At 41.4% G+C, this 24,165-nt stretch overlaps 1 protein-coding gene across 16 annotated transcripts in view; it reads right to left on the bottom strand.

Annotated features, from left to right (window-relative positions):
- The window catches only part of Msp300 (Muscle-specific protein 300 kDa), a 116,026-nt gene that overhangs the window by 11,221 nt on the left and 80,640 nt on the right, over nucleotides 1–24,165 (bottom strand). For 11 of the 16 annotated variants that reach the window (XM_064354980.1, XM_064354979.1, XM_064354970.1 and 8 more), the window contains 5 exons: nucleotides 13,983–24,161; nucleotides 13,665–13,772; nucleotides 12,671–12,844; nucleotides 5,016–12,620; nucleotides 1,359–1,661 (listed from right to left, as the gene is read on the bottom strand). In XM_064354980.1, the coding sequence (XP_064211050.1) occupies nucleotides 1,359–1,661; nucleotides 5,016–12,620; nucleotides 12,671–12,844; nucleotides 13,665–13,772; nucleotides 13,983–24,161 (18,369 nt within the window). The remainder of the gene's footprint in view (nucleotides 1–1,358; nucleotides 1,662–5,015; nucleotides 12,621–12,670; nucleotides 12,845–13,664; nucleotides 13,773–13,982; nucleotides 24,162–24,165) is intronic. The other 5 variants (XM_015983524.2, XM_015983522.2, XM_015983521.2 and 2 more) reach the window with 2 other exon arrangements.

Below are 24,165 nucleotides of genomic sequence, written 5' to 3' on the forward strand. Positions count from 1 at the left end.
CAAATCATTACTGCGTTTTCCTGATGAAAATATATATATTCCCCCTTCAAAAAACGTACATTTCCAAAGAAAATTATTCAAATTAAAAAATGAGAATTTTATAAAAACTACAAAAACTGACAACACTAAAGATTTCAGTAATTTAATGAACTTCTTAGGAATATTTATTTCAATATCTTGTTTTTGTAATTAGATTCTAGTAAGACTATTACCTTACATTTTTTAAGCGGCGTACTTCCGGTGTACAAATAAATTTGCAGAGTTGACAACAAATACAAACATTTCCAATTTTACAAATGAAATAAATTTAATCTAGTAGAGAAAAAAGAATCGTAAAAAATATCTAATTCTCTTCAAAGTAAATACGACTATTTAATATTTTTGAAAGACTATCGATTTTTCATTTACTTATCATCAACTTAATACAAGGCAATGTCTACATTTTAGCAATACTTTAACAATAAATTTGAGACAGGATAGTTCCTCAAGCGATACAGCTCTAATGAAATAAAACGGTTTTGGAAAATTTTAGTTTCGTTGTTATCATTTTTAAACTTCTAAAGAGAATATGATTTCATTTAGCAAAAATGTTAACTGATAAGAGCTGAGAGCATTCGTTTATTTTGTACACTAATTTCATGTATATTTTTATGACCTCGAAGAAAGAATCTTTTTTGATAACAGCAAGGATGATTATTTTATTATAACAAAGTTTCCCACATACAAACACCCAATTTTATTACCGCTTTAAAAATTCTCATAATAAATGTTATAACATTTTCCTCGTCACAATTCTAATATTTGTGTAAAAATTTCGAAACAGTCTTATCTCTGAAACGATTCATAAAAAATGTGTCGTATTTTTGGCACAACGAAGTAAACAAACCAGATTTCAACAATCAGATTTCAAAAACTCGAGTAAAACTAAAAAATCAATCACCGCAAGTCATTCACATTTCGAGTAGGAAGTTGATAAAAAGCGTCGTAAAAATAGCACAAAAGAACTTGAATGAAGTCCGCGTTTGCGCGTAATTTTCTTCCACCGGTTTTAGGGTCACTTGGGGTGCAAATCCCTCACCTTTATTTCTTCCGGCGAACACATTTATCCAAAAAACGGCCAAAATGTCAACAAAAACGCGTCAAACTTTTCCTTTCTCAACCCACCGCACGCACACCACACCACAAACTACTATTGGCCGCCCGCCCGCGCTCTATTTATAAATTTTGCACTAAATTTTAAAAATACTTGGTCGGTAGAGAACAAATCGATCGCTGTTGTAAGAGAGCGAAGAGGCTGCGTCGAGCGATTCACCACGAATGAGGGGAGAGACCCCACGAGGGTTTAAAAATAAGCATACCTTAACCGCTTTGATGGCCTCTTCTGGTTCCAGATCCCCGACCGACTCCATGTGGTTGTCCACCCATTCGCTCACCAGGTCGCTGGCCTCACGGTACCGCTTCCATAGCTCGGACGCGTGCTGGTACTTGGTGCAGAGGTCCTTCAGGTTGGTGCAGGTGGTGGAGTAGGCGGTGACGGCCTCCTCGACGGCGGCCTCCACGCGCGCCGAGACCTCGGGGGTGCAGCTGTCGGCGAGCGGCTTCGCGGCCGCTTTCAGCTCCGACACGAGGGTCTCGCGTGACACCAAGTCCACGGAGACGCTCTGCAAACGATAAACGCCTCTATTTGCATTTCCTTCAAGATGCATGATTTGTTTACACGAACTCAATAATGGCCCGATAAGATAACAGAGGTTGAGTTAATTAGGTAAATAAATATTGGGGCGAGCGAAAATAGTGGAAGAGAGGTAAAAACATTCCACAGACGTGCGTCATTCTAATTTTAAGTTGCTTGGATAGGACAGAGTTAATGCCACTGGGAATAAGATTGCGGTACACTTTAGTGCACCAATAATTTAATCCGTATTTTGAAAAACTAATGAAGCGAAATGTTCATTATGTGGCGTATTTAACAATAGGGGGCACAAACATTGACCCCATTTTTTAGTACTCGTTTCAACAAGAATAACAAATAATAAAAAATTTAAATTTCTATGGAGAGACAAGCAATTAACAACTATTTACCGACAGTTTTCACGCCAAGAACTAGGAACTAAAAAAATAGAATAACTTAATACATTTTTCCAACTAGAGGAGTTAGTGATGTTGAAATGTTTGCGTTTATTGTTTAATTAATGCAAAAGTATACAGGATGTTCCGTTTAATAATAATAATCAACTGAAAATTTATGTACAACTATCCTGATCAATGAAAATATTTTCAGCATGGCATAACTTCCGAATATACCGGAAGTCAGTATCAACTTTCTTATTTTCAAAGGAAAGCAAAATTTTTTTTCAAATATTTTAGGTTTTTTGAGAATTTTTGGATTTGTATCGTTGACGTCAAAAATCGATAATTCAGCCGTTTTTTAAAATTAAAAATTCGTTTTGGCTTATTTAACAGAGAAGGTTAGAGTTTTTTGGTGTTTTTTTTTAAATTAAAAAAAATAGCAAACGTAATTTTTTTTAATTAAATTTCCAGAAATTTCTAATACACATAACTCAAAATTTTCAAGTGAAATGCCAATTATTTGATTAATTGGTTGAAAATTTAGTTTAGCATCGATCTGCATTAATATTGGTTATACATATGTTTAACAGTTTTCAAGTTATACGAACTTTTTGTTGGCATTTAGGACTTCATTAGCCAAAACTCTTTTTTATAGATTGCAATTGAAAAGTGAGTATCTAAACTATTAAAAATCAAAGTTTTTCAAATCTAAATCAATGAATTTATTTTGTTTTAACGTAAAGGAAAGCCAAATTTTAATCAGAACAAGTTTTTTTCAATGAGAAACGTTTCTTTGTCAAACAAAAATAGCTGCAACATTAAAAATTATCAGAAATAGGAATAGGGGACGTTAAAACAGATCTTTGCAAAATTAAATTTTCTTCCACCTAGTAAAATAAGTTGTCTAAAAATAACGTTATGATTTTGGAGTTTGATGTAAACTTTTTTTTGAATTTCGAACCAACTGAAGGAAAGACGTAAGGCTATCTTATTTGATTGTCCAAATATTATTTCTAGACCGAATTCTGGATTTTTTAAGTGAAAATTGTAAATCCAAAATTTTTCAAAAAACCCCAAATATTTCGAAAACGGTTAAATTTAGGTATGGGAAAAGTATTGATGAAAATCTCCTTCAAGTAACTCGAGTTATCTAAAAACGCAATAAAAACATACCTTCCTTATTAAGGTAATAAGAAGGTTATCACCGACTTCCGGTGTAACCGGAAGAGCCGCCATGTTGAAAATATTTTCATTTAACAGAGCCACGAGTTATGGCTGTGCACCAACTTTCAGATAAATATCATTATCAGAACTTTAAATATTTCTAATGTGCGACATGGCACGGGCACCGACTTTTTCAATTTTTTCGGATGTTTATCAATGGCGGTTAGATCAAAAATAAAATGAAGCCAAAAATCAATTTCTTCTCCTTATTTTTGTAAATTTAGATACGTCCGCGGACCCCTGGAGGTTTAAACAAACTTTATGTAAGAACTAGGGTTTATTTTTGATATGTAGTTAAACAAAACACAGAACGTACATACAACTTTGTAAAGAAAAGTTGCTTTTAGTAAGAGAATTTCGTGAAATTGGTGGTAAATATTAGTTAATGCAAAAAATTGCAGATTATTTAATAGAGTTTTTTAGTTCTTTAATTATTATTGGCCTTCCTCTGGTGATTTAGTTTTCCACATTTGTCGTCGGTCTATTTGTTTAATAAAAACCAATTTTATTTGAGAAAATTTCTATTTTCTGTCGATAGTGTTCTAAGTTTGTATTTTTCAGCATATTTCATCATTTATCTAAACTTATTCTTTAACGAAAGTTGCCCTTAATTAATTTTTTTCTAATTTATACAGAAATTGGTTATTTGTTTTTGTTTTGTGCAATGTGTTTTTTTTTCAGCTTATTTTGTTTGATATAACTTATTTTTCAATGAGACTGCTCTTACGTTAGGTGGTGATGGACCGTTGGATATTTCAAAAAAACAACCATCTGGCTTTTTTAATTATTGTTTTTTTTCTAGTGATTGATATCGACAAATAGGCTAGTTTGTTACAGAAAAATCCATCTTATTTCAAAAATTGTTTGTCGAAACAGAACAAGTTTGAAATTTGTATTTTTCAGTAATAATTATAATACATAATTTATTCCACTTACTTCTTAACAGGGACGGATGTCTTTAATATTTAATAAAAAGGTCTATTTATACAAAACTAAGAAATTATCTGTTGTTTCGTTTAATCTATTTTTATTCAGACAATTTTGGGAAGTTGTAATTTCATTGAGTTAAGCTACAGTATATTATTTTCAAGTTTCTATGGATGCATACGCCCTGATGCACCCATGTAGTCGGCGCCCGTAATGTACGGTTTAGACGGAACAGCCTGTATATAAATATTCAAATATAATGTCGTACATGAGACATTAAAAACCAAGCTAATTAAATTTATTTGTGTTCTTTAATGATAATTTTTTCGATAAATTGTCAAAGATAACAATAAGTTTTTTGTTTTTTTAACTGATTCTCATTCAAAAACTGCGATGAACTTTACAAAAATATGGTAAATTCCTTTTTAAAAATAACAATGACATTAACTCTGTTATGCATTCCTCCGTCCATTATCCTCGAAATTAAATATTAAACACACAGAGCATTGTCGTTTCCGCTTTATAACCGTACTAAATGCATAAATAGCCGTCCACCAAATTCATCGCGTAAATTTTTATCAACTGGTCGCCGATGAAAAACTTTATCAAATACAATTGTCGCCTTATCGGAACTCAAAGTCCACCCAAAATAAAAAAACTCACTCGACCCAATTTTCCGCGAAACCTTATCACTTTGAAAATTACATCATTCCTAAATCCGAGACCAATTAACAACAATCACGAATCGCGCCAACCGACAAACCTCTGCGAATATCAGCGCGCTACTAACTCACCTCGAGCCGCTCCGTCGCCTTCCTCAACCTCTCGTAATCGACGGTTCCCTGCACCGTCAGCAACTCCATCATGAAATCGGCCTCTTGGACGCTCTGCTGCACCAGCTCCAGCTGATGCTCGAAGCGCTGCCACAGAGCCAGGCGGTTTCGTAACAGGGCTAGAAGCTGCCCGCAGCGTTTTTCAAGGACAGTGTGGTCGTCCTGCAGCTGCGAGATGTCCCTTTCGATCTTCACAGGGGAAACGGTCACGCGGAGACGCATCGGGAGGGTGTGGAGGAGTTGGCGGAGACCCATCAAGTCCTGCCACAGCGTAACCAGCTCCTCACCCACTTCGTAGCACTCGTTCACAGCTTTCTCCACCGCTTCGCTGCCCAATTTCTCGCTCTTTTCGCACTGGTCCAGGGTTTCGTTGAGGCAGAGGTGTTTGCGGCGGACGCGTGCTATGCCCTTTTGGATGTTCTGAAGGCGCTCTTTCAGCAAAACCCCGCCTTCAAGTTCTTCCGAGATGAGCAGTTCTAGACGCTTGGAGAGGGCCAAAAGTGAGCCCACTTTGTCCGACTCAGTCGCTGAGAGTAGACCGAGACGGCCTAACTCATTCTGGATTGTTTCCAGTCGTGTTGACATGACTTGAAGTCGTTCGATGTACAAGTTGAGTTCTTCTTCCGTCTTGATTATGCCCCGGAGATTGTCAACGTCGGTCTTTAAGTCGTCCAATTCCTGCTCAAGGAGTAGCAATTTTTCGTTGATGGGAACATCTGGTGCCGAAATAGTTCCAATAATCTGGTCTTGTAACTCATTTATGCGTTTGGACATTGCGTTCCACTGGTCTTGCATTTCTGTATGGAACTTCCTCTGGATCATTTCATCGGAAATCGGGACCACTTCTAACGCCCTCTCAAGGTTATTCGTAGCTTCCTGTCGTGTGCAATTATAGACTTCGTGTTGGGCCTTCAACTCCCAAAATTGTCTCATGTGTCCTCGGGGACCTGCCGGTACTTCCAACAACTGGAGTTGCTGTTCGGCATCTCTCAGCCAATAATCAACTTTATCACTCAACATGTTGTAACTAGTCCACAAGTCGCGGAACGCAAGTAACCGTTTCAAATTCCCTTGGACATCATCTTGTAACTTCAAAATAATTTCCAAGGACTCGATATAAGCCTCTTCGAGACCCGAACAAACTACCAGTTCTTGTAACTTCTGAGCGACGCCATTCAAGTGAACAATCCTCGCCTGGTGGTGGGCTATATCCAGAGACAAAGACTGGTACAAGTCGATATAACGGTCATAGTCCGAAGACGTGACATCGGTCAAGTCGGGAACCCTTTGCTGGGCGACTTGCAACCACCTCATCTCCTCCCTCATCCCTTGTTCCAGGACCGTCCAACGGGACGCCGCGAGTGACATTTGCTGGAACCGTCCCGTCGCTTGGTCCAGAATCACCTTAGCACGGTCATACAAATTCCTGTGCAGCTCCGAATGGTGCATTCGTGTCTCAGAATCGAGATTCTCTTCCAGGGATTCCAGAATCGCCCGACAGTGGCTCAAATTGACAAAGAACTTCCTGTGATTTTGCATAGCATCTTCCAGATGTTCCAGATTGCTCACATTGATCGGACTCTCGACTAGGGCTTCCGCCACGTCGATAATTTGCCCGAACTCTTTCAAAGTCTGTTCGTATTCATCGGCCAACGAGAGGAACTGTAGCGCCTTCTCTCGCTCAATTACGATTTGCTGTTCAGTCATTTTCGTAGTTTCGTGATTACTGTAAACTTCTTTGGGGATTTCACGAGTTGGGAAATCGCGCATGAGACCTTTAGCGGTTGCGATTAACTGGACAGCCTTCAACATGTTGGCTCTGTTGGCGTGTTCGATCTTGTCGAGTTCGTTGAGTTTGGTTTGAGGCGAAGCATCTGATTCTTTGATACTGTCAACTTCTTTGCGTACGGTGTTAATCAATTGAGTCAGTTCTTTAACACCAATGATAAATTCCTCCCATCGCTTCAAATCACCGGCTGCTAGTTGTTCGTTTTCGCTGGTTACCTCTTCGATCACTTTGACCTGCTGCTGGAGCGAATCGATGTAACTCTTCATGCGGTTTCGGTCGTCTTCGTTGTAAATATCGTCAGCTTGACGCATCACGGATTGTAATTCCTCGACTTTGCTTTCGATATTAACAATCTCCTCCTTCAAATCGTTGAACTCCTGGACTCGCTCCTTGGAAGGACCATCGGCGGTCTGTTGACGGTTAACATAAATGCGGTATTCGATGGTTTCCAACCATGTGGTTATGGTTTCAACGGTCGTAATAATGGTTTGCTGGATCTCTACAACATCCCTCTTCTCAACCGCTTCCTTGAGTGCCTTCAAGTTCTCCCGAACGTTTGAGTTTCTTTGCTCGATCGATTCCTCCGTTACCACTTCATGAAGAGTCGCCAAATACAGAACGACACTTAAATGTGTGGTCTTTCGGGCGTTTTGTAAATTCTTAACACGTTCCAATGCTTGGGTGTGAGACCACCTGATGTCGAGGTCTTGCGCAGTGACAGGACTACGTTGTCGTTCACTTTCGCTAAGTGAAGTCGAAGCTTGTTGGCGTTTTTGCCAAACAGGTTTAGGTGGAGTGTAATCGGGAGAAAGGGGATAATCTGCCGGGGGTGAGATGGGGAGATCTGGTGGAGGAATCGCAGACTCGACTTCTTCAATTGTAACGGAAGACACGTGTTTGGGTTTACGTTTGGTCTTGGGGGAGGGTGACTTGGACTTGCGCTCTTTTGTTTCCGGGGATAATTGTTTCGGTTCAACTTCTTGGCTTTGTGTTGGAGAAGTTTCAATAGGTTCGACTAATTTTTCGACTGGAGGTGTTGGAGGAGTCACTGCAGTGGGTTGGATTTCTTCTTTTTGGGGCTCTTCAACTTGAACCGGTTTAAGGTCTTCTTCCAACTTTCCTTTCTTCTTTTTCTTCTTTTTGCCCTTGTCTGGGCTTGGTGGCGTTTTTTGGTATGCCTCAGCGGCGGCCTTTTCATTGGCGATGAAATCATCTACACTTGTTACCGTCACAGTGGACGTAACCTCAAACTCTTCATCACCGGGACGTTTCGTCACCACATCTTCAGACACGACTTCGAAATCGTCAGGACTGACTTCAAGCGAGATCTGGAACGTCTTTTCATCACCCTTTTTCGGCTTCCCTTTCAATTTCTTCACTTTATCTTCATCTAAGTCAGTTATTACTTTCCCGACAAACACAGCTGTGTCAGTTTCTTCGTCCGGTGGCACAGGTGAGCTGGATCTTGAGTGTTTTTTGGCAACTTCCGAGTATAACTCTTTCGGATCTAACGTCCCCTCACCTTCTTGACGTTTGAACGAATCGAAAAGATCTTTCTCGATTCCTGGAGTTGCGTCTTTGGCTTTTTTCTTATGACGTCGCTTTCGGCGAGGTTTACGAACGGGTTCTCCATCGACGAAAACTTCCACGTCCACATCGGAAGCCGATTCACTTGACCCTTCGCTCGCTTCCGGTTTTTCGCTAACACTTTCGGTGCTTTCGGACGGCATCGTCACCGAAGCTTCGACATGGACTTCGTATTGCTCCGACAAGCTACTAGGCGGAGTCAATTCATTTATATCTTGTATCACAACCGGACTAGTCTGTGTAACAATCTCGGATGTTTCCTTGGCCAAATCTTGCGCGAAAACTTCCTCAAATGGTGGTGCTGACGGCTCTGGCGATGTCTGAATCGAGTGATCTGCAGGTGTGGCTTGTGCTTGAACGCCACTCTCGATAACGTCGACTACAGGTGTTTGTGCCGACTCTTCATGACTATCAACAACATGTGTTTGCATCGCAGACTCGCTTCGAGGGATTTCAACCGGTTCGAGTGACGTGGTTTGAGCCTCTTCTTCGATTTTTTCAGGCGTGGCGGTCTGTATCGAAGTTTCGGAAGTTACAACTTCGACTTTTTCGGGAGTTTCGGTCTGGGTGACAGTTTCAGACGTTATAACTTCGACCTGACTGGAAGTTTCTTGGATTTCGGGTTTCACAACTTCACGTATCGGTTCTGGGGATGTTTGTATTGACATAACGCCCGTTTCTTTAGGTATTTCGGGTGATGTCTGGACCGAAATTTGTTCTCGTGCGATAAATTCCTGAACGGCTTGTTTGGTGGTATCCAGTTCGGGTGATGTCTGGGCTAGGGATTCTTGGGTGAAAACAGCTTCCAAAACTGGGACTGTTGTGACAATCTTTTCGGTTATTTCCTGTGGGGACTCACTTGCTGGTCTCAGGACAATCTCTTCGATTATTTTAACGGTGCCTGCGTCGGATTGGGTTGATAGAGTATGGTAGGAGTCGTTAGGTGAAGCGATTTCTTCGTTTTGTGCTTCGCAAATCTTTGGTTCTTCGGAAAGTATAGCTTCGGACTCGATTTCAGGTTCACTTTCTGAAACTTTGGTTTCACCACGTTTTCCTTTCTTCTTTTTCTTGGATTTTTTCGGTTCTTCGGTTCTGACTTCGGTCTTAGCCGGCTCATCGTCGGTGAATTGTACAGACTCACCAAAGGGTGACGACTCATCAACGGACTTCGGTATCGTCGATTCTTCCGATTCTTTAACTTTGATTTTTTGCTTCCTCTTTTTCTTCTTTTTCTTCTTCAATTCGTGATTATCATCATCGGCCAAACTCTCATCAACGGTTGTCTTATCAGCTTCATATCCCGTATCTTTACCGTCTCCTTCATCAGATTCGGTAATTACAGCTTCGAACACCTCCTCGGTCGGTTTCGGTGTTTCTTCAGACGGTAGAGAATCATCAGGTACGATGATCTCAGTCGATTCAGCAACGGAAGTTGCAATCGAAATTTCTTTTTCTTCAGTTTCTTCACTCGGAGTCTCATCTTTATGTTTCTTTTTCTTTTTACTTCGCCTTCCTCCGTGGTCTATATCGCTAGGCGTCGGTGACTCGACATGGTCACTCTCATGCTTGGGTGTAATCGCAGGTTCGACAGTTTCATTTTGAGGTGCCATTGGAGACAAAGCCACCGATTTTATCGCAGCTGTGGTCGTGTGAGACACCGCAGGAAGCATCACGTGAATATCCTTCTGTATAATTTCACCAGGACTTGCCTTAATTTTACCTTCTTCAACCGTCATAACCATAGACACTTGAGGAGACACAATGGACGTATCAGCGTGTTTTTCTTGCAAGGAAACGGCAATTTCAACCTCTTGAGCTTTCTCAATTGGCTGAACCGACATTTCTTGAGACACAACCGGTGTTTCTTCCTTTAATGACAACGCAATTTCGACATTTTGGGGCTCTTTACTGTCGGGTTCGTCAGTCGGGACTAGGGGACTTTGAACACGTGGTGTGCCCACAACTTTCTTCGATTTCGGGAATTTCTTCTTCTTCTTTTTGGATTTGGACGAATCAGATGAGTCTTCTATAATTTCGGGTTCGTATAATTGTTCCGCCACGATGAAATCTTGAGTAGTAACGATAATATCTTTCTGTTTGACGTCTCCGTTAACTTGGACCGGTTTCGGACTCAAATCAATTTCTTCTTTAACCGTTTGTTCATCGGTCGTTTCAGGTTGTGTGATGGTTTTCTCGACTACTTCGATTCTAGTCGAAGTTTCGCCAAGTTCGGGTTGTTGTGACACTTTACCAACTTCCTTAACACTAACTACAGGAGTTGAAACGGTTTGGACAAGAGTCTGGGTGACTTCTGGTGGCGCTTCGTCTGGTTTAGTCAAAGGTTTTTCAAGGACGGTTTCCTTAAGAACGTCAACGATCGCAGTTTGTGGTGGAAGAATGTCAGACGCTTCAGGCGTCGGCACTTCTTCTGCCATCTTCTGGGTTACTGTTTCAACAACAACGGCATCAATCGGACTAGACTTGTCTCCAGGTGCATCGTCAACTCTAGGTGCTGCTTCAACATTACTACTAAGTGCAAGTCTTTCGTTCTCTAGGAAATCTTTACTAGCACTTGTCTCAGGCGTCAGGCGTGCACTTTGTTCTACGACATACCTCTCGGCTTCTTGTGTCACATCAGTCAGAGCTTCCGGCTTGCCTTCAAACTCAGCCACAGTGACAGTCTGAGTGACTTCACTGCCCGGCTCTTCAACAACAACAATTGGTTCACCGAACTGTTCTTCACGCACGACTTTGCCATCCTCCGTTCGAGTCACGTTGATACTAACCCGCGGAATGCCTTCTTCAGTCACTTCCACTTCCTCTGGCTCTTCAACCACCTCCTCAATCACTTGCTCTTTACCATCAACGATGACAATCCGGCGAATTATGCGGCGAGTTTTCCGAATCACTCGTCGCGTGACCTGTTGGACGACCGCGCGCACACTCGAACTCGACGTGTGTATTTCGCCGAACGGTGGTACCAACTTATTTTCCTGATCGACGAAAGTTACGTCTCCTTCGTGGAGTTTGATTCCTTCGATTTCAACCTCCGACGGTTTATCGGCTTCGACAACGTGGTACTGTGTCTCCGGTTCGGTTTCAAACTCTTGCACGTCAACATCACCACCGGGTACTCCCGAAATAATCTTCCCGCCGTATTGTTTACTGGTGACGGTTTGCCGACTGCCATCGCCACGGGCCAAAGTCGTACTGCTTTGCTGTTCTTTCAAAGTGACTTGCGAGAACGACTGACCAACCGGTTGGTTGTTCTCGGTGAGCGTACTAGTGCTAGTCAACTGTTGCTGTTGGACGGTTTGTTGGTGTCTCACAACCGTTCTGTGTAATTTCTTCACAATGATTCGTTTGGTGCCGTCCGCATCAACAATGACTTCGGTTGTGGTTTCGTCCGGTTCGACGAAAACGGTTTCGAACGGTTGGCTCGGCTTGGCGTTGGTGATACTCAACTCGGTTGTTTTCCCCTCATTTTGGGTCTGTTTCCGGTAGTTGGCCTCAACCAGGAGATCATCCGGTTCCTCCACTATGGGTTGAGACTCCGCCATTGGTTTGGTCGCTATCTGTATAGTTTCCTGACCATCGGCGAAAGTTTTAGATATGGTTATAGTCTCCTTGACCGGGTTCGGTTCACTTTCGGATAACTGTGTCTGGATTTGCACGTCCACTGGTTCGTTGTACGTAACCGTGAAGTCGCGCTGTTGCGGGGAGGCGAGGCTTCGCCCCGTTTGCGTCTCGATGTGAACCCCAGCCACTGGACTTTCCTCCACTGGCATAGACGTCGAATCGAGCGTGTTCTCAAGCGATAAATCGGGCGTTTCTTTCAATTCGACCAGGTGTGTGCGTAATGTTTCTATTTTGGTGCGGATTACAATCCTTTGGTCGGCGAAGACCAGCGTCAACGTCCTCAAGTGCTCGACTAGCGCCTCAGCCAAGTGTTTCAAATCGGGATACTTCAAAAACTCCTCACAAACACGCGACAAATCGCCCAATTTCTTCTCCTTTTCGTCCAATTCCCGCGCAAGGCGATTCAAATCCTCGATTGACGCCTCAATCTGACTCTCGGTGTCGGCTTCAACCACAGTTTTCGTGTTCTTCAACCACTGTTCAATTTCAGTCAGTAATAATTGATAACCGGCCAATTCTTCCTGCTTCTTCGTATGCACTTCTCTCGCGTTCTGGAATTAGCCCAGTTACATAACCCGAGGGTTAAAATTAGTATAGTTACCGTCACGGCGATCCTGCCGTGTTCCGCTTGTGACAACAAAGTTGCGATCCTGGTCCTGATGCCTGCAAGGTGCAAGGCAAGTGCTTGCGTTTCGTGATCGGATTTTAACTCGAGGACTTGGCCTTCGAGACTGATAGCTTGGGCAGCATGCTTCTTCAAATCGCTCGTTATTTCCTGCAAAAGTGTGAAGTAATCACTATAAAATGCGATGACCAAATGGCTATTTTTAAAAACATTATCACAATGTAAACAGTGACGTACCGGAGGAACTCAACGAGACCGAATCCAACTGACCACTGAACGCAGATGAGGCGATCAAACAGCGGTCTAGGAGTGGGATTTTTGTTTATTTACGAAGATGCGGTTATTTTTAGAGTTTGGCGCCCTGATTGATGGCCGTTAATTGAAACTATTTGAGGAGTGATCGGATTTAACGTCCTCTTGCCAATTAAGACGGTAATTAATTTGGCTAAGTATAGCAACTGCGTCTGCCCGTTTTGAAAATCGGCGATAAATTTTACAATGACAGGAGCAAGCGATTTTATTATAACAAACGAGTTTTGTAACAGGTGTAAGTCATTATTATCCTTCAGAGAAGCCACAAATGAGTCAGGCTTCTAAGTTAGTCAATGAAAAAATTGCTCCTTGTCCCATAAAATGTTGCTTCTTTGGTGCGGCATGTTTGCAAACAGATGTCATCGCCAGGAAAAAATCATACAAGAAAACCCACCTTTTGAAAATAGCCGGCGTCTGATCGCGTTTAAAATGATTTAATGTAACGAGTATAAATAGTTGGGTCACGCGGCCAAAATTCAAGCATAATCATTGTTAAAATTAAAAGAGTGATGTCATACAATTGAATAATTCAAAAAGCCGGTCAAGATCAAATCAACAGTTCATCGCAAGGGACAAGGCCGGTAGTGCAAACACACCAAATCAAGACAAGAGTGAGAAATTGGGGTCACAGATGCATCATCTGACGCACTTTACTTACTTCCAAGGCCCGTATCATCTGGTCGAATCCCTCGCGCGGTAAATACTCGATGGAGATTTCGGTCGTTTGTAGCAGCTTCTGTAATTTGGCAACATCCTCGGTGAGGTCCTGCGAATGTTGAGAAATGAGCGAAAGTCGCGACATGACAGTGACATTCAGCATCAAAATTAATAAGCCAAACGTCAAATTCAAACAAGTCAAACCCCAACAATTCAAATGCAACAACAATTAAATCTTTATTGTTATACCAGAAATAAATAATAAATAAAGCAGCCATGCACTTAAAACGACACCCTATACAAACACACAATTTTTCACCTTCTTGAGCTGGTTGTCACCTCCCGGTGGCTGGGCATTATCCTCTGGCGTTATCGCTGGCTGCACTGGGGGCCCTAGAGGAGGATTGTGGGAGGATTCCGCGATTACATCTTCCGCGATACTTTCGGACAAGTGTTTCGCGGCGCGCAAATGGTCATCGGCCGTTTTAATTTTCGCGGTTTCGGGCGCTAGGTACGTGCTACGGTCTTTCCAACCACCGACACCCCCCGGTAAAGAGTACATCATGTATTCGCTGGTAGGAATATCGCCGTTTATGCCGTTCTGCTGCGGGGGCCGCGGTGACCCTCGGCCGCTAGAACTGTCAGAATCGCCGTCTTTGTCCGGAGATTCGTCGTGGTTCTCCTTAACGATATCTTCAGCTTGCGCGACTTTCTTCGCTAAAGATAATTGATAATTTTCTTCAGCTTCGTCATAGAAGGATTTTTCCAACCAGAAAGGACCATCGAGGTTTAAATTCACCGCTAATACTTCTTCCGGAGTCAAAATTAAATCGTCGGATTTTTTATGGGAAAATACTTCCGATATTTTCGCGCAAATTGTTCCAAACATGCTCTGCTTCTCGATGTCAGGGGTGGTTTCAGAATCGGACGATTTTTGATGTTTTAGTTTCTTATCTTTTTTCTTACTCTTTGCTTCTTCCTCGCGGACCATTTTTATTTCTTCGCTGGGGGTGAGTTCCATGAGTTTTTCCTTTTTGTCACTTTCTACTTCCTTCACCGCAATATCAAACGTTGAGTCGGTTGGTTCAATATCAGTTTTAATATCAAGCGATGTAATATCAACAGGCATATTGTCCTTGGATTCAGATTTTTCTTTCTTCTTGTCTTTTCGTTTTTTCTTGCTCTTTTCGTCAGGTTCTGTTTCTTCCTTCTTCTCTTTCTTCTTTTTCTTTTCTTCAGATTTTGGACTGGTCATTTTTGATATCAAAGTGTTGAGGAAACTGCCGCGCTTTTCGACAGGTACTTCAGGCTGTTTTAGTTCTTCGATACTAAAAGTTTGCTCGCGTTGGATAAATTCTGTAATAACTTGTTTATCTAATGGCTGGGAAGTGCTTTCGCAAATAATTTCAGTAGTTTTTGCTTCTATATCTTGTACAGGTTCAGCAAAAACAATTTCATTTGTGTCTTGAGTAGCTTCAGGACTTGAAACTTTTTCAACAATGATAAATTCTGGTTCAGGGTCAACAACAACAATATCATCGGTGATTATATCTGGTTCTTCATCAGTTTTAATTGAAACTTCAATAATATCATTACATTTTTCTTCAGCCACTTCTACCACTTTTCCTTTGTCTTCTTCAATTTCCAATTGTTCCTGAACTTCCGACACTTCAATTGTTTCAAACGCACTTTCTTGCATCTTAGGCTCAACGTCAGAAACAATTTTTGAATCTTTCACCTCAGATTCTTCTACCGGACTGTCTAACTTTATAGTTTCTTCTTTATCCAAAATAGTAAATTCCTCGGTTTGTTCTTCTGGCTTGCTTTCTTCGGGAACACTTTTACCTTTGCCTTTTTTGTGCTTCTTTTTCTTTTTGTGTTCCACAACTTCTTCAACCTTGTCTGGTTCGTCTTCTACTTTGTTTTTCGTTGCCGAAAACACACTTTTCACTGACGATATCAAACCTCCTAAACGTCCAGGTTTTTCTTCTTTCTTCTTCTTAGTCTTTGAAGGTTTAGTCTCAATTTTGACATCTTCTAGTTTAACATCTTCAATTGAAGGTTCCGCTTGTTCACATTCAACTTTATCATTACTGACAATTGAAGCCCAACTCTTCATCTTTGCTTCATGTTGTCGTTCATTTTCCAGAAAGTCATGACTATCAATTTTCGGTCCTTCTTGCCGAGATCTTGAACGTGACCTCGACCTAGACCGGCGTTCTTTCTTCGTCGACAACATCATAAATCCTTCGTCGTCGACAACAGGTGGTTCTGGTGTATGTTCAGGTTCTCCAACCACTTGAATGTGAATTTCTAACGGTTTTTGCTTCGGTGTTTCCGATACTACAGAGGCTGGAGACGGTTCTCGACTCCGTGGTAAAGCAGCAATAGTAGCGTAGCTTTTCTGATGACTTTCAACGGTTGGCACACTGATTTCACTAGGTTCCATTGAAACTGTTACAAAACTTTCAGAAGATTCGGTAAGTTTGGGCGACTTTTCTCTCTTCCTTGATTTCCTCTTCGATTTTTTAGTTGTTTCCTCCTCAGGTTTTACAGGTGCGTCAAAAAGTTGTACCTTTTCTTCGGATTTAGGTTCAGGTTTATGTTCTTTAGGTTGTTCGATTAGTTCCACAATTTTAGGCTTTTCTTGTAACCTTTCTCTTGTGAAAACACAGGGAGATGGTTCGCGGCTACGTCCCGTCACAACATCAGCATAAGTTTTCAAAAGAAGACTTTCATCAGAAATATCAGAGACCTTTTCAACTTCAACTTGCTCCTCCTTGACTTCGTCAGATTGCACAGCCTGTTTTATTTCTCGCTCTTTTTCAACCTGAACTATTTCAGTTTCAACTGTCTTATCTTCGCGTTCCTCGGATTTAATTTCCGGTTCTTTTTCTTCATGTACTTCCTCCTGAACCAGTTTCGACTTCTTCTTCTTCTTTTTAGGTTTCTTACTTACATCAACTGGTTTCTCTTCATCGGCTGTCCCTTCTTCCGGCGTTTCACTTACTACAACTGTTTCCATGACTTCTGTTTCTTGAACCTCTTCCTTTGGCGATCGATGGCGTCTTCTAGATTTTCGTTTAGACTGCTTCTCCTCTGGGCTTTCTTCTTGTGGTTGCACCTCAACGTCTCTTTGTTTCGAACGAGAGCGAGATCTTGACCGCTTAGGTATAAACTCCTTAAAACCATCTTCATCAGTCTCGTAGTCCACTTTAGCTTCTTTTGGTTCTATAACTCTAATCTCAACTGGTGGACGTGGTGACATTTCTTTAACTTTCATAGGAGTTGGTTCTTTGCCAACATCAGTGTCCTCGGATTCTGATGAGGTCATCTTTGTAGCAACAACTTCAGCGTATGTCTTATCACTTTTCATCAAATTCTCCCAAACGTTGACTGGAGCAGCAGGTGTTGGTTCTTCTTCAACCGCTGGTTGTTCTTCTTTCACTAGAGGTTTCGGTGATTTTCCTTTACGTTTTCTTGGAGATTTCTTCGGTTTTGTAGCTTCGTCAAGCTCATTCACTTCACTGACAAGTTCTTTAGGCAAAAGATTTTCAATATTTTGCGAAGGGGCGACTTCTTCAGCCCAAACACTACTCTGTGGTTCGGAAGTTGAGAATCCTGAGTCGTGTTGACTGTCGACGATATCGTTGTAAATTCTTTCACCGTAACGCCACATTTGCGTCGAACTCTCGTCCAGTTCAGGATCTTCTTCTTTATATCCTGACGTTACGTCGACAAAATGTGTTCTTTGCTCACCTCCTGGTATAAATTCAGCAGCATTCGGGTTAAGACGAGACTGTTCAAGTTTTGGCACAAATTCGGTTGCTTTCGCCAAAATCGCTTCAAACTGTGAAGGTCTCATGCTTTCTCTAGTCGGTATTATTAATTCTTCAGCTTCAGCTAGTGACAAGAGAGAAACTTCCGGTATGTCGTCGGGAATTTGATAAGGAGGTTCAACCTGCTTTGCTGAAACTGTTTCTTTCTCTTGAGTTGTCGGTGATTTAGATTTATCTTCTTTCTTTTCCTTATATTCTATTTGTGGCTCACTATTTTCTTGAGCTTCTGATTTCACTTCTACTGAAACTGTCGTTGGCTCCTCGGAAACTTCAGGAACTCCTTTTAGTTTGCATTCAACAGGAACTTTTGTTTCAGTAGGGTCATCTAAGTCTGTAGTTATAAGATCTTTTGCTACTTTTTGATTAGAAATCTTTGGCAAATCAAGTGCCGGGTCATCAAGATCTGTGACAGGTTCATCAAGATCAGTAACTTGTTCTGATCGAACTGCTACTGGTTCTACCAAGGGAGGTATGTCATTAGAAACCTCGGGGGCAACAACTTCTTGTATCTCCACAACCGGAACCTCTTCTATTTTTTCCTCTTCCACAACCTGTGCTTTTTCTTCGTACCATGCAATTTCCGCGTTTAGTAAGTTCAGTATGTCGTAATTATGAAACTCGCTGTGGAAATATTCAAGAGATTTTGCACTTTCTTCCTTCATTTCTTGAACTTTTTCCTTGTTCAAGTCCTTAGTTTCTTCTTCTTTCACTTCTTCGACTTTTTTCTCTTTGACTTCTTTAACTTTTTCCTCTTCTACTTCTTCAACTTTGGGTTCGGTTTTTTGAGCATTTTCATAATATTCAGTTTCTGCTCTCATCATACCCCAAATGTCATATCGCGCAATTTTCTCATCCATTAATGCACACAAAAAGCTTTTTTCTGATTGTTCCTTTTGAGAAAATTCCTGAGTTTCAGACGACTCCCTAATAATATCTGGTTCCAAAACTGCAGATTTTTCTTTTGTAGTTCGATCAGTTTCACTTAATTCATCTTCCAGTTTATGAATTATTTCGGAAGTTTTCTCAGGCGGCAAATCTGACAATATTTTGATAGCTGCAGGCTTTTGCACTTGTATCTCATCGGATGGTACTTCTGGCAATTTAATGTCCTTGCTGTCCTGCATTTCACCAGTTTTCACAGATTTTTCGCTTTCTATGAATTCCACATTTAAGTCATGAGATTTCTCTTCAACCTTTTCTGGTTCATCATCTGAAAACTGCATTGGTTCATCCAAAACGTCAATCCATAGGTCTGTAGTAGCGTCAACTGGTAAGCCCTTATAGGCCACTTTTTCTTCAGGTTTTTGTTCTGTAACAGTCGCTTTTTCTTGTTCGATAAAATCTAAAGTTTCTTGATGTGCTGACTTATCCTTTTCTTCAAAGTGTTCAGTTGGCACATTTGTGGGAGAAGGAGACGTTTTTTCTTCATCGGAAAGCACCATTGGTTCATCTAGGATATCAATCCAAAGTTCACTGCTTTTATCTAATGGTAATCCCTTATAAGCAGGTTTTACTGACACCGTTACCGGTTCTTCCGTAATCTTCGCTGATTCAAGCGGTTTTTCTTCTGTCTGGGATGATGACTTTGATGTTTCTTCGGTAGATTCCTTCACTTCATCATTCAACGTAATTGTACTATCTAGCCAAAGATCTGTGGTTTTATCAACCGGTAGCCCTTTGCATTCCTTTTTAATTTCTATTGGTTCTTCAACATTTGATAGTTCTGCCGCCTTCTTCTCCTCTTCAATCAACTTTTCTGATGGTATAATATCAATAAGCTCATCAGCTACACGATTTGGCACAAAAATAAGCTCGTCTGTTGTGACAATTTCCGAGCTATTATCCAACTTAACAATTTCAGAAGCCACAGCCAAAGTTTCATCAACTGGTATTTCCTCTTGGAAACTGATAATTTGCGGCGTTTCCTCAAACGACACAGATTTTTCTTTTTTACTGGTCTTCCGTTTAGCCTTATTTTCTTCAGGCACTTCTGGTTCCTTGATCGATACTTTTTCCTTGCGTTTTTTCTTTTTATCTTTTTTTGGTTCAGAAGGTTCTTCAACAATAGGTTGAGGCTCATCTTTCTCTTCTGATTTGTGCTCAACACTCTCAATTTCTTGAATAACAGGTTCAGGAAGTTCAATTTTATTCTCTTCATCTTTCTTCTCTAAGTCAGTCTCTTCAACCTTATCAAAATCATCTTGTTTTTGTTTATGTTTTTTATTCTTCTTCTTTTTAGATTTTGGCACATCGTCAGCAGGGGGTTTCTCAGACTCCTCTGTTTGAGCCTTCTCTACTTCTGTCACTATCTTTTCTTCAGGTTTATCCTCTATAATAGGTTGAGATTCTTCAGGAGGTTCGACGAATGGTTCTTTGCTTTCAACTTGCTTCTTCTTATGTTTCTTCTTTTTTGATTTTTTCTCAGAATCGACATCGGCGTCAATAATTTCTTTAACAACCGGTTCACTTTTTTCAGTAATTGTAACAGTTTCACTAGGTTTATCTTCAATTTTTGGTTCCACTGTTTTGGTGCCTACAACATTTGCCCACGACGTTGACGATTTATCCTCCACATTGCCTTGAATCACAACGTCTTTGCTTTCCAAAAAGGGTGGTTCTTCAACTTTCACAGATTTAGATTTCTTCTTTTTTTTCTTATGTTTCTCTTTAACTGCGTCTGTTTCACTATCTGAAAGAACAATTGGTTCGTCTAATATGTCGATGATGTCGGTGCTTTCATCCAAGGGCAAACCTTTATAAACCGGTTTTTCTTCCATACCAGTACCAACTTTCTCCTGCGGTTTATCAACGGGCCAAGATTCCTTTTTGCAACTATCACTTTGTACTTCACTTGGAATTTTCACATCTCCTTTGCCCGACAAAACATTCATGACGTCTTCGATATTACTAACTTCAAAATCGACAGATTCGAGTCGTGTCAATGACGTTGGTACGTCAGGAGGTGACTTGATACCGTCAGCAACTTCAGGTGTTTGCTGAGACTCTAATAAAAATTCCAAAGGAATTCCTTGTCTCTTTTTCTTCTTTTTCAGTTTATCTTCAAAATGTTTGTAAGCTTCCAATTCTTCGGTAGTGAGTGGTCCACGCTCAAACTGCATCTTTTCCTTCTTCTTTCTGGCGGCTTTTTGACTAGGACGTTCTTGGACAGATCCGAAAATAACTTGTTCGATTTCTAATTCATCATTTGGCATTTCAGTCGATGTGACTTCAGCGGGTAATATTTCAGTTGCTGAAGTTGTTGTTTCAATAGGGGCAGCTTCAGTCAAAATTTTCTCCGTAGGCACTGTTTCAGTGGCGTTTGTTACAACAGTCATAGAGGCATCGAAAGTTTCAATACCTTCATCCACAGTTGTTTCAAGAGTAATGTCTTTAATTTCTGAAATATCCAGTGCTTCAGAAAATTCAGTTTCAGTAACACATGTTTCAGACAATAGATCAACTGCAGAATCGGATTTTGATTGCTCTTCAGTTGCAACTTCCGCCAACTTTTGGCTAAGTTTCTCGTCATCAGTTGAGCTACTTTGAATTTCTTTAAGTTTTAATTTTTCTTCATCTGTTTCGGATGTCTCAGCCACCGTTTCTTCAATAAAATGAGTTGTATGAATCGGAGTTTCCGTAAATTCCATTTTTAGAGACACTACTGGTTTCATACGCACTTCTTCGTGTGTTATTAGCACAATTTTTTGAGTTTGTGGAGCAGAAGTCTGTGACTCAGTCGCTTGGGAACTTTCTTCTATAATTTCTTCAGTCGTTTCAATGTTTTCCTTATTCTCGTCAGTCGCCGTACTTGTAACTTCTCTCGGAGAAACCGCCGGTTTTGACAGACTAACAGTTTCAGTGACAAGAGGTGTTTTAGTCATACTTGTAACAGTGGTAATAGTGGCCGTGATCTTTGATTTTTTCACGTCATTAGAGTCGTCCGTTTCTTCCTTCTTCCCCTTCTTTTTCTTAGATTTTCTCTCCTTGTTTTTGACGGCAGTCTCCTCAGCTTTAATAATTTCAAGATCGTTCTGGGTTCGTGTTTCAGCTAAAACTGTCCTTTCATTTGTGATAAATGTTTCAACGACAGTTTCAGGTGACGGCTTAGCCATTTGCACTTGTACAATTTCTTCAAGTCTGGGGGCATTGATAACATCGACTTGTTTGTCACTTTTCTCTTCGAAAAATGTTTCTGGAGGCTGAGTCGTTGGTAGCGCTTCTTCTTTGGGCTTTTTGGACTTCTTTTTACCCTTCTTGACTAGTGTTTCAGGGTGAGCAACCTCTGCTTTGTCGGTTGTTTCAGGCGGCAATGTTATTTTGGTCACCGCTTCCTTAGGTGCTTCTTCAATTTTTTCCTCAACAACGAAAGTTTCCGAAACGTTTTCTGTTGGTTGAGCTGTTGGTTCAGGTAACAGAGAAACTTCCCCCTTTTCACCATCTTTGGATTTAGACTTCTTTGCTTTCTTCTTAGTCTTAACAATTGTTTCTCCTTGCTCTTCGACTTTCGGTTCAACCAGAACTTCAGCAGATTTTTCGGCATCAATAAACATCTCGCTAAGATTTTTCTCTTCCGGCGGTGTTTCCTTCGATTTTGATTTCTTTGATTTTCTTTTCGGTTTAGAAATGGGCTCTTGGTTGTCTTCCTTTTCACTTGTAATTAGTTTTTCTGAAACGCTTTCTGTAACTTCTGTGACAGTTTCAGAAATCAGAAGTTTTTCTACTTTATCGGCTTCCAGTGAAGCAGTTTCAACGTCTTTCGGTTTAGATTTCTTTGACTTCTTTTTAGATTTAGTTGTGGTGACTTCGACTATTTCTGGCTCTTGTCCTTTCTTCGAGTTCTTTGATTCGCTTGTAACTTCTTCCTCTATATTACAAACGTGAGGCTCTTCCGTAGTCATCGAAATTTCTTCGACTTTCTCTACACTTGGTAATTCAACAGTTTCTGGTTTAGTTTTCTTTGACTTCTTCTTCGATTTTTTCGTTTCTTGACTAACAATCTCATTTTGTGCATTATCACTAGAAAGTGGTGCTTCAAGAGTAGCCTTTTGTGTTGACTTCGTTTTCTTTGGTTTCGTTGGCACGTCAAACTCGTCAGTCATTTCAATCACAGTGTCGGATTTTTTGTGAGCTTTTTTCTTCTTCGGCACTTCTTCAACATTTTTCTGCTTCGTGACAGTTTTAACTTTAGTCTCTTCGATAATTTTCTGTTTGGGTTTGGAATCATCGACGACACTCTCTGTAACTGTCTTAACAACAGTAATGTGTTTCACATGCGACTTGTCCTTTTTGTGTTCGTTGTCTTTTCGCTTATCTGTATTTTGGGGAACATCAACATCTACATCGCTAAACGATTTCAAGTCTTGTACGTTAGGAGATTCATCAGCATTGTCATCACTCGTCATTTGGACGAGCTCTCCACGATGACCATCTGATGCAACTTCTTTAGTTTCGATGCGTCCGTATCGTTTCTGTGTCTTTTTATCCTTTGTAATCGGCCTCGTTTCGTCCATTTGCTTGGACTCGCGTCCATGCAGCGGAGACTTTGGCCGATTCGTCGTTGCCGGTAGACTGGATGGCTGGAGAGGCTTCGAAGCGAGGCCTTGCGACAAAATTTGAGCGTACGAGAACTGGCTCCCGGAATCTGTCACTTGTTCCGGCTCCGTTTCTTCCGGAACGGGATTCTCGACAGGCACCGGAGCCTGAGGAGCCTGATAATCATCGTACTGCGGCGTGATCACAGTAGGTTGGTAAGTCGGGTTGTACTGCTCTTGGTACAAGTAAGTACCCAAACCGGAACCCATCAATTGTTGCCCTGGAGCCATGAAACTGACCATGTCTGGGATGGGCTGCATGTAATCGAAAATGCCTTGCTGGGGAGGGTAGTAAGTTGGGTTCGCAGGCACTTGGTATTGGTAGTGAGACCAGTTCTGTTGAGGGACAAAATTGTATTGTGGTTGAACCGGGGGAACTGCGATTGGTTCCGGTTCCGGTTCTGGTTTTGGCAGTGGTTTCTTTTCCTCCGGTGGTTGCATAACTTCGGATTGATTGTATTGTCCCCGTAAAATTTCGGCATAGGTAGTTGATCCGGGCTCCCACATGGGGCTCGGTGATCGGCCCCTTGGTCTCGTCTGCTGTGGTTTTAAAAACACCTTTTCTTCGACTGGTTGAACAATGGGTGTTTCTTTGACCCGTTCCGGTTTGGGTTTCGTTTGTTGTGGTTGAACGATGGGTGTTTCTGTGACTTGGTGCACTTTAGGTTCCGGTTTAGGTCTCGTTTGCTGTGGTTTTGGAAACACGTTTTCTTCGATTGGTCGAACGAAGGGTGTTTCTGTGACTTGCTGCAGTTTGGGTTCCGGTTTGGGTTTGTTGTCGCGCCTCTTTGGTGATCGGCTCCTTCTCGGCGCTTTCGGTTCGGTTACAGCCGGCGTTTTCGCTTTCGTTTCGGTTATAACCGGTTCGTTATAAGTGTCAACGGCTTTCGTTTCGGTCGTCTCCAGTTCGCGTGTTTCGGACGTGCGTTCTTGCGATATGGACCGTCCGGCGGTAACGTCCGCGTACGTAACCCCGAGTAGGGATGTGGGTTGGACGTAATAGGGATCCACGAGTCGGATCTTGCCGGTGAGATCATCGATCCTTTGCCGGTAGGCCTCATTCCGCGCCTGT

The sequence above is a fragment of the Tribolium castaneum genome, chromosome 2 (genome assembly GCF_031307605.1).
Source record: "Tribolium castaneum strain GA2 chromosome 2, icTriCast1.1, whole genome shotgun sequence".
Lineage (NCBI taxonomy): Eukaryota > Metazoa > Arthropoda > Insecta > Coleoptera > Tenebrionidae > Tribolium > Tribolium castaneum.